This window comes from Aptenodytes forsteri, unplaced genomic scaffold, assembly GCF_000699145.1.
Source record: "Aptenodytes forsteri isolate BGI_AS27 unplaced genomic scaffold, ASM69914v1 Scaffold20, whole genome shotgun sequence".
Lineage (NCBI taxonomy): Eukaryota > Metazoa > Chordata > Aves > Sphenisciformes > Spheniscidae > Aptenodytes > Aptenodytes forsteri.
Window position 1 is genome coordinate 3,584,460 of NW_008795523.1, and position 11,125 is coordinate 3,595,584.

The following is an 11,125-nucleotide window of genomic DNA, read 5'->3' on the forward strand; positions in this document are numbered from 1 at the left end:
AAAAAAAACAGAAACAGCCTATACGCTACATTTGTATGCTACATTTTGTTCCAACACAACAGTGTAAGAAAAAGACATGAAAGGAGTTGGGAGTGGTCAGAGGCTTGGAACACCTTTCACAGAAGGAGGGGTTATAGAAAGAGGCCTCTTCAGTATTAAAAAGAAGCAACTGAAGAGAAATAATATGATACGGGGTTATAAAACCATGAATTGCATGCAATATAAAATTGCAATTTGCTAATTTTCCTAATAGAAAGACTATCAGGTCTTTGATGAAATTATCAAGCCAGAGCTTAAAACCATCTCAAAAAGAGGTACCTTTTCATAGTATATATAATTATAATTGTGGGATTCTTTGTTAATAAGAATATCCCGTGGCAAACCCTAAGTGGATTCAAAAAGCAATTAGATAAATGAAAAACCTATATCAAGGATTATTCAACAGAAAGGTACAGGCACAACATTTATCTGAGGAAATCCCATAACCACTGACTGCTAGAACAGGGAAGGATATAATTAAGGAAGGATCATTCCTACTTGATTTCTCATAATCTTCAAGTGTTCATGACTGACCACATCCGGAAATTGGATACAGGGCTAGAGAGACTTTCAGTCCAACCCAGGACAGCTGTTCTCATATGCAATACTACATAAGTGTAAGTAATTTACATTGCCGTTAAAATACCTATTTTTTAATACTGCCAAGAAATGGCAGTATTTTCCTCCCAGCCTCCTGTAGGTTTAAAAAAGTTCTGTATGGATAGGTTCAATAAAGTATAGGGAGACAGAAAACATGAACTGATGGGGTAGCTGAAATAAGGCTTGCTTTCAAGACAAATGACCCTAGAAGATACAAAAACCCCACAAACCTATGATTAGTTGACTTAATCAAGTGCATTTTTGCATTCTTTTCAGAGAAGATTTTTGGTACTTCACATCCACTGTTCAAAAATACATATGATGTAGGCATGAATGGGTCTTTTTGCAACAGACAGATACACAAAATAGAAGGAATGACCATTTTCCCATGCCTGTATTAAAACACATTAACAACAATAAACAAACCTGCATTCAGCTGCAGTGTAGGTTACGCAGATGCACATATAGAAGGAGGAAACATTTATCCATCCCATTTTGTTTCTGCCTCTGCTTGCTCATGCCTACTTTCTCTTGAAGCCCTCCTGCCTTCTATTTAGGGCAGTTTATTTGTGTATTTTTAAAAGGAAAATACTTTAACAGGGGAAATAAGTTATCTGGGGTGAAAATCACAAACATGAAAATACAGTACTCCAGCTTTGACATAAGAGGATGCATTCAGAACATCTTTACATTTTCACTAGTACTTGTGTACATATAAAGTATGGAAAAGACCTAACTACAAAGCATACCTGGGAGGGTGAGGCCCTTCACACCAATTGCATGTGCACAGAAACCGTGGTACTGGATTAGCAACTGGTCAAAATTATCAGTAGTCTCTGGAAAAAGCCATTCTTGGTTCTTGAAGTCAGAAACATTCACTCTGGTTCCTAAGAAAAGGTTTAACAAAGGAAGGATTTCAGTAACAAAACATCGGATGTTTAAAATATAGTAATGTTACAGGATGACCGGATTACTGCGGTCTTCACAGGATGACCTGCAGTGCCGAGATCCCAAAAGCCAAACTTTAGCCCTGCCTTAAGAGAGATCCTACTGAAAAATCAGTCCTGCAGGAGCCTTCTTTAGTAGCATTAGTTTTCTTTGGAAACGGGGGGTGACAACAGGAAGGTAATATCTTATTCTTCTACTTTGTTTTCACCCACTCACGCATTACAAAGCCCCTGGAGTACAACTTGGTTACTAGGGATACCATCTTACAAACAAATACTTCTGGTAACCGAAGCCCCGTTAAATTAGCTTTTTTATTCCCCCCGCCATTTCAGAAGTTCTGAAAGGTATAAAAAGACATAAACAAACTTAAGAAATATATAAAAAAAGTAGAAATATTATTCTCTGATCATTCTGCCATTTTTATAAGGTATGTTTGTATCTAGTAGCTATATTTTAATTTTATATATAAAAGCCCAAACTACACTACATGAAAAATAAATCCACACACTACAAGACAAATTTTAATTTACTGTGCAAATTCTGATTATTAAAAAGTCAATGTGTAGCACCCTCTGTAAATAAAATTCAAACCACAAAATCTTGGAAAAAGAAGGAAAACAGAAAAGTAATAACTCTCAGTACCCATGGTTTCTCTTATCCTTTCCTCATCACTTTTCACAGTCACTCCTTCCAGAAGAGACGTTAGCACTTCCTCAGGAAAAAGCTGTGATTGGATTTCCGAAAACTGTTGGAGATTGTTAGCGATATTTGTGAGGAAGCTTAGCAGTAGTATCTCATCCTGAAAGCCGGTCCAGAGGTTAGAAAGTGCAACAAAGAGAGGCTAGAAAGTAAAGAAAATGATCTGAAATCCAGATTTGTTTTATGTCTGCAATGTAACCCAAGTGCTGTGCACAACAATCCCTGCTATGAACAAAGCGGGGCTGATCGCCAAGGCCTTCAGCATCCAGAAATTCCAGGGGAACTCCTGGGCACTGTAAGAGGAGCTCCCATCACGTATGCCCAAAGCACATACGTCCAGCATGTATGCCCATCGGCCAGAACGGGACTTCTCTACATTTTACTCCAAAGCCTTTCCCAAATACGTTACTCTGAGAGTATGCTTGGAATTGAGCGCTTCACTGACAATACAGTTTTATAACTGAAAATCAGGTGTACAGGAATAAGAAGGACCAGAAGAAATGCACCTGGTTAACTATCAAAGGAAGTAAAACCACACCTACATGTACAAACTATCAGACTTCGTTATTTTGTCTGCCCTGCTTCCAGAGTGACTTAGTACCACAGCCCCCGAGCCATCACGTGTGTCAAATGAATGGTGTGCAAGCCTCTTCAGAGTGGTACGGGGTTCAGGACAAAACTGGAAGCTGCCATTCCCAGCAGCGATGCTGACATGCAGGTGTACACACATACAGAAGAAGCCTACGAGCTTTGAGTATAAATCCTGATTTCAGTGACAGTGCCATAAAATGTGCCCTGTTACATCTAAACACACAGAGCGTTTACGGGAAGAGATTCAACAAATCTGAAATGCACGCTAACAACATTACATTTTATGCATGTTAACAACATCAGTAGAAAAACAGCCAACAGAGTCAGCTCTGGAATTCATCTGCATCGCTAATGCTGTGGAAATGTTATGGTTCAAAAATGGAAGAAACTAAAGGAAGAGCAGCAAGATCAAAATCATCCTTACTAGAATAAACAAAGAATATTAATGAAATCTACTATGTTTCCTAAAACAAATGTTTACTACAAATATAGGCCTTATCCTACAGTTTTTAAAAGGCAGAATGCCCTGCTTCTCTGCATTTGTAGAGGATTCAGCTTCTCAGCAACTAGCTGAAGACAAGAAGAACTACTTAAATGGTTTGTTAATAGAGAAATCTCTACCTGCAAATGACTTGAAATCAAAAGACATTACATATTCTGCCTTCAGCAGAGAAGAAAAAACAACTAACCAACCTGAAAAAAGAAGAAAATCTAGGAAGGAAGCAGACAACAGCAGACAGCCTCTAGGGAAAAGGGTAACGTATATCAGTCACTTAAGCCCCACGAAGATACAGAAGAAGAGAAAAAACTGCTTTGAGCAGCTGGATGAGAGGGGAAAATGTTCTCCAGACGAGAACATCTGGCTTATAAAATCACAAGCACACACAAACTGAAGCGTCTGTTTAACTGCACCTCAGTTAAAGCGCCATTCCCATGAGTTTCCAGCTCAGATGCCCTTATGGGAAGTGTAAAAAATACTCTGAGTAGGTGGTGGTGGCATGATCTTCCTTCCTCCCTCTCCCACAGTAGACTTTATTTTGCTTCGTAATTATTTGTTTAGAAGGATGAAATATAACCTAACATATGTGTGAACGGCAGGCTAGTTCAACAGCTAACTACAAGGAATTAAAATGATAGACATATCACACAAAATAATGAGCTCTTCCATGAAAAGCAAATTAAATGAAGCTGGTTTCTGACATATTTCTCTCCCGTTTCCTTTACACCATGCCATCAGAATAATCCCAGGTTTTCACAGGGTCATCGAGCACCCTCCTTCACAATACCTGCCGTTCACATCACTCATTCCCTTTTCCTCCAACACCTCCCTCCCATGTCACCTCCTGGAGCTCCCAACTAAGGGTGAAACAGTACAGAACATCGATCGTGCAGAGGTACGTGGCTGCTCACTGGCCAGACAGCACACAAACCAGCAGGTAACTGTGGCATTCCCATTTCAGACTTGATCTTAGGAGGGCTCTAACTGTGTCTCTCTAGTTGCTTGTTTTTCACAAAACTTGCAGAAAATGACGTATTTTGAGATCTCCGGACTCTGACAAATTTGACTAAAACTGGCCAATGGGTTCAGAAGCTATTAGGAAGGGCAAAGAGGCTGAAACCCCCATCACAGAAACCTGATTTCTTTCGAAAAATGGTATCAAGGAGTCATACTGTAATTACAGGAATTGCTATCTGAAAGGACTTTAAGAGAATCACACTCTGATGTGCTGTTATCTGTCATCATTGTGTTCTTACTATTTCTGCAAGGAACAGGAGAATATTTACACAAACCAGGAAAATATCACTGTAGATCTACAAATACTGACAAATGACTCAAGACACTTACAGTAAAATACCATTTAATTCTTTCTCCCCCTCTTTGTACCTTGCTTTTCTTTTACCTTGAGATCAAGTCTTTTAGTTTAGTTGCCTCTTCAAAAATCACAGATGCTGTTATAATAGAGAGAAAATAATGCAGCCTTTTTCTTAACACAAACTGTGCAAAAATACACTGGTAAAGTATTTTGTAATACTTCAGTAATTTTTTATAATTAAGAAGAAATAGGGTTTCCATTCAAAATACTTACAAAAACTTCTTTGGTATCTATGGAAACCTTATTCTGCACTGTGTTTTTCAACTGCTCCATTGTTGCTGCAAACTGCACATTCATCTTTTCAACTTCTTGAGCACTTGTAATTGCATCAGACTGGAAAGAGAACTTACTTCAGGTAAGAAGTATTACAGTCAAAAAATCAAGTATTTAATAATAAGTATTTGCTTGGATCTCTTCATTCAACTATTTTCAGACAACTGTTTTAAGGAACGAAATGCACCCTGACTTTCTACAAAATATATTTTTCCTTAAGTGTTCAGGTATAAAACCAGGTGCTTCTCTCAAACATATACGAGTAATTTTTATAGAAAACCTCTACATTTTTATAATGAAGAGAACTGAAAAAAAATTTAAGAGAGAAGTATTTTTCCAAGCTTTATGATATACAGGAAAAACTAATAAAACCCTGCAGTTTCTCAAAAGACAAATGAAAAGGTCTTCATAAACAAAACAAGTTTCAAGAATTTAAATTGTATTCTTCAAAGACTTCTGATGACTCCTTATCTGTCGGGGATGTCTGCAGACTGAAATTGAGGTGGTTTATGGACTGAACAAGGAGATTTTTTTCTCTCATGCCTTTTGGGGCAGAGTGACTATCAATATGCAAACAAGGAAAAAGTCCTTTGTCAATGAAATTAAACCAAAAAAGGAAACCTCCAGAAATGAAATGGAAGCACAGTCACACTGCAGCAAAGAATTAATTCATTTTGTGTTTTACCTGACAGTAGCCAAACCCAGCAAGTTAGGTAGAAAGTTCAGCATGACAGATGATGTAGGTTCTCATATATTGAGATCAATCTTATTTCATTTATTTCTGAATCATTTTTCTTACATTTCTGTCCTGTACAAATAGGTAACTTGAATACATTCCATCTGCAGTAAAAACCCACAGGATGTAACACGATGGTATCTCACCAGAAGGATGCAAAGGAAGGCCTCATATTGTCTCACATTGAACAGCGCTTCTTTTAATTTAAAAGAACTAAGCTGTGTGTATCTGTGTTGGTCTTCCTGCATGGATTCCAGCAGAGCTGTGTACCGGTGGGCTAGCGTATGGCAGGTATTAAGACCTTCATCGACAGTCCGTGTAGCTGACGGAATGGATTCATTCAGAATGGCTGGCACTGTTTATATAGAATATGAGATACATATAAAAAGAATTATTTAAATCATTAGCAAAAGATTGTATGTGAGCAGTATTTGAGCAAAGGAGACTTCCAATAAAATTTCTAACTTTTGTCCTTATATTCATGCATTTCCAAATGCTTGCATATGAGATTCAACCACTGTATCTTACTAGTCAAGTGGTTCCAAATAGTCAGAATTACAGGTGTGGAAATACCACAGTCAAGGACTGTGTGAAAACTTGCTTTATAGTAGAGGCAGTTCTGTTGATACTACTGACATGGTTTTCCTGAGAAACTTTAGGCAATCCGCACAATTTTCAGTTCTCAGTTTCCTCTAAAACCGGGCTGCAGACCTTTCTTACAAAGAAGTCTCCACACTGAGCTACAATACTACATGCATATTCACAAAAACATTTCCACTGACAAGGATTCAAAATGCAAAAGATGTTTGAGAACATGTTAAGAATCTGAAGAGGTTACTCTATCAGAATACAGATAATGCCCCAGGAACTTTTATCACTTCTCATTACACATATGCAACAGAAAAATGTAAATGGATTGACAGTGTCCTTTCAAGATTTTAATTAAGTGCTTTTAAAGGCAAACATTACATATTTAATTCACTTAATGGCGAGGGATCAGGGAAAAGTTATCATGAGGTAAATTAGTGCATGAAGTTAATACATATAATCCTTCCACATCAACCACATAGGGCCCCCTCTTAACTAAAATGGAAACATAGGTTTCCTACATGGAAACCTATGATTAAATACCAAATATGTACTTTTCCTTCAGGTTTACAGACCCCGAGTCAAAGCTTTTTATCTAGAGAGATGGGATATTATTGGAGCCACTCCAGTGAAGAAGGCCAGGAAGAATTAATTGGGAACACACAGCCCAAATGCAGTTGTCTACTTACGGTCATCGATGCTGCTTCCTCCTTTCCTGCATTCCTTGTTGTACAACCGAATTCCTGTGACTAGCATGGCAAGATTTTTCAGCTGTTGCTCTTTGTTCTTCTTACTGAGTGAGATGAAAGTAATCATCTCTGTCTGGGGGAATACACTCTGCAGGGCAGCTAGAACCATTACAAAGGGCAAGAAAACCCTCAATATGAGGGAACAGAAAAGAAAATCATTAAACAAGCAAAAATACCGTCTCCTGAACAACTGCAAAAAGTAGGAAAACCATGGCAAATTTGGACTTCAAGGCTGAGCAGTGACAGTTTGGGTAGCAAGCATTCACCACAGTTTACCACATCTGTATCTAAAGAGCAGCAAAGAGAAGGTGAAACTTTATTTTTCAATAAGGAAAGCCCAATTTCACGGCTGGGAGTTTACTGACCTGTTACCTCCCTGACAACTTCAATATCTGTTGGGGATCCCAGGCCGGAGCTCAGCAGCATGTAGCTAACAATCTTTCGATACACATTCTCCATTTCTTCTTGCACACGAGGATGACTATCTGTGATATCTCTGACCACAGGGGCCAGCCTTCCCTCCAGAAGACGGTGCTGCTCGCTGAGTAATTCAGCTACGAAAGAAGGATTGTTAGAAAGTGCTATCTAAATTATTTGGAATTTGGGTTATACAGAGGGTGCAATTCATTTCCACGGTCAGAGCACCAACTTAAGGTTTCTGAAGCACAGATATGTGGAAGGGATGTTCAAGGTACCACAGCGTTATAATTAACAGCAGTGGAGTTAAACATTAACATAATTAGCACGATGAACGTCAGTCAGTAGAGTCCAGAGAACTATTCAGGCCAAATTAAGCAGCAAGTCTCTGGCTCTCTGGACTCCCCTGACCGCAGCAGGACCTAACACACACACACATCTTTCATACACATCTGAAGTGATGCGCCCAAATCTGAACACTACTCAGGATCTCAGGATCTTACTGGACTCATTGAGCTTACTGAGTCCAGAAGACTTCGGAGCAGCTTTCTAGTTTCACTAATTTTTGGTTTTAATCCACGCTAACAAGAAAACATTTTCATGACCTCCCCACACAGAAATGTGTATTTTCTGTCTACTCTCGTTCTAGTGTCTTCTGTGTCGCAGCCAGCCCTCACTGTCCCACTGAGATCTGAAGTTACAGTTACAGCAGAAATATTCTCCCCATCTCATTTTTCTTCCACGTTCCCATTCTCAGACCATCTGAAGTTACCACTGATGAGACCAAAACATACTTGGTTAAAACTGTAACTGATTGTTCAAGATTGCTCATCTCAATCAGGGATATTGATAAAGCATCAAGTTCTCTTTCAGACACGAGTGCAGTTCTGGGTACTGGTTCTCTTTCAGATACACAGGTGCAGCGCAAGTTTTTCCTGCTGAAGGCAGCTAGCCACTGCCCCTGAAAGCGATCTATTACATTACATTCAGTAAATCTCTCAGACAGGATGAGACAAGTGTACTCTCAAATCTAATGTACATTTTTTCCCTGCTATATCCTTACTGAAACACCATACTCCTATATGGTACATTTCTCCAGGGATTTTTGTTTTGCTTTACTGCCAGCAGTCATTTAACAGGAATCATTAAATCCTAAACTCAGAATCAACAACTTCTAGGAAAACATTTATTTATATTGAAATTACCTCGGTTTGCATAGTTCATATCAAAGTAAACTTGCATCTTAATTGTGCTCAGGGATGGGTTTGCTGTGTCAAGCAGCCTGGTAACACAGAGCTAAGAAGAGAGGCAGAGAAGTGAGTTCTTTCTCATCACATGGCAAACATCTGAACTGACAGTGACTATGCTACAGGTTTCACAACAGCAGTAGAGCCCCCTCCCTACCATTCTCTCGACACGCTAGGAACACTGTGAAGTGTAAGGCATTTACTAACATGAGGGAACACATAATCCAGTCTTTAGCTACAGAACCATGAGAATAAAGTAGCACTAAAAATTTGAAAGTGTTCGTATCAAAATAAAATGGCATTTCAGTTACAGGAACAGATAGCAAATACTGCTAGAGTCTTAGCTAAGTACTAACTCCCAACATCATGTCAGAATTACCTGGATAAGATTTTGCGCGTCTGTTTTTGTAAGGATTTGATCCACATTAAAGTCATTTCTTGGATCTAAACCAACAGCTTTCACCTGGAGATTGCCAAAAGAAAGCTATCAATTTATATCTCAACATTTACTCTTTGCAACTAACCTTTTATTTTCTGAAAAATCTCAGATGCAGTCAATATTTCTTTACTATTCTTTTTTTCCATTCACTCTTTGATAATGGAACAAAGTTACTTCATTTCACACGTCGTCAGTTTCAATCTCAGTTCTCAGACATAAGTGAAAAAAAAATCTATTGTGATGCAAACTTTGTAGAGGAATATTTAAATACAGCTCCTTTAGAAATTTCCTGGAAAAATATTTTTCTAAGTAAAATTTTATAAGAATCCATCATGGTTGTTTATAGACTTCTCGGTTGGTGTTGCATCCATCTGTATAAATGTTTACCGTTTGGGTAAAAAAATTCAGTGTTCTGCGTACAGGGAAATATGTGCATGTTTGCAGCTGATATGCATGCTGGGTATCTTGCCAGCCACATGCGGAAGTTTTTACCCATGAAAATTTTCATGGTTCATTGATTAACACCGCTTTTGAGCCCAATGTATTTTTTAAAGCCACGGTGTCACCTTTAGGGCAAAAAAAATGGCAGACTAACAGCACTGCTGTGAACCATTTGCATTCATATACAAGCTTATCAAGAGCTGATTCTGTTCTTATACCATCCATAAAGAACCTAGCTCCATCTTTCTGCAGATGCAGATTTGGAGATGGCATTCAGACTATATTCTGCAGCGTCTCCTAAGAGGAGATGCCAAAGTGTATGATGGTTTTTTTGGATACTTATGGTTGTTTACCAAGGACAACACTGAGGTTGATTCAATTTCATTTTTAGTCGAAGTGGGATCCAGGCCCACTCCTTCAACTATTCAGCCTGTTTACACTACCTGGCCCTGCCTAAACAGAGAAACAAACAAAAGAATCCATCACAATAGAGGGAAGAGCTAAACGTCAAAGAATAAATATAGCTGCTGCAATAAACATTCACCTATGCATCATGCTTTTTTGTTCATTTATGAAAGAGCGGGAAGAAATGTTATTAAAACTTGCAAAGATTTCTCATTTTCACTTTAGAAAGAAAAAAATGGTTTATCTGCCTGCAGAAGAAAACTAAGGGAAAACTCTCATTCGGAGTTCAGAGAGTTCCCAGGACTCAGTACCTGCGGCCATTTCAGGGCCTTATACTCACATAGCTAGCAATTCAGAGGAATTAAATACTTTTTCAGGTTTCTAGGACCCTCCACTGAATGTCACCGAACGCCCCTTTAAAACTTCCCGATGCGGGCTATCAGAAACCGAGCCGTTTGGAAGTTCAAGTCACCCCTGAAAGCCTCGGCTGTCGCCGCCCCAGCGGGCAGGCTGCTGTGGAGCCGCCGTTTGGAGTTTGATGGCTTTTAAGACCAAAGGAATGATTTATGTCCTCGCTTCACGCCATTCAGTCCCAGCAGCGTCGGTCAGCGACTTCGGGGGAACGAACTATTTATCGTATGTAAAATTAAGCCCCTACCTCATGAAAGCCTTAAAACCGGTTTGAACTGCCAAGCTACGGGCACCCAGGTTTGAAACTTCTGATCTATATGCTATCAATACATATTTATCTTAATATTTTACGGATCACAACAGAGTTTGAACGTGATTAGAAAAACACCTAGATGAAATAATAATTAAAAAAAACCCACCCTAAACGTTTAATTTGCGCTTACCATGAACGCCACCAAGGTTTCAGAAACAGTTTGTCCCCGGGCGGCGCATTCTTGTCCGGTTTCGCGAATAATTTCCTTGATGACACTTTCGGTCAGGTCACGAGACATACTGGACAAACACACACGTTAACGGGATTAACGTGTACTGAGGAATTCGGGTGCGTCCTTCAACGTTTCTCTTCAAGCGGCTGAGGGTCCCTCTCGCCCCCATACCGCCGGGCGGAG

General features: G+C 39.2%; 1 protein-coding gene across 1 annotated transcript in view; it reads right to left on the minus strand.

The window, feature by feature from the left end:
- Positions 1-11,008, minus strand: part of CFAP206 (cilia and flagella associated protein 206) — a 16,346-nt gene extending 5,338 nt beyond the window's left edge. The window contains exons 1-9 of the mRNA XM_009281951.1: positions 10,901-11,008; positions 9,141-9,224; positions 8,720-8,810; positions 7,463-7,651; positions 7,038-7,196; positions 5,907-6,115; positions 4,965-5,084; positions 2,230-2,428; positions 1,389-1,526 (exon numbers count right to left, since the gene is read on the minus strand). Coding sequence (XP_009280226.1) covers positions 1,389-1,526; positions 2,230-2,428; positions 4,965-5,084; positions 5,907-6,115; positions 7,038-7,196; positions 7,463-7,651; positions 8,720-8,810; positions 9,141-9,224; positions 10,901-11,008 — 1,297 coding nt within the window. The remainder of the gene's footprint in view (positions 1-1,388; positions 1,527-2,229; positions 2,429-4,964; positions 5,085-5,906; positions 6,116-7,037; positions 7,197-7,462; positions 7,652-8,719; positions 8,811-9,140; positions 9,225-10,900) is intronic.
- Positions 11,009-11,125: the final 117 nt, after the last annotated feature.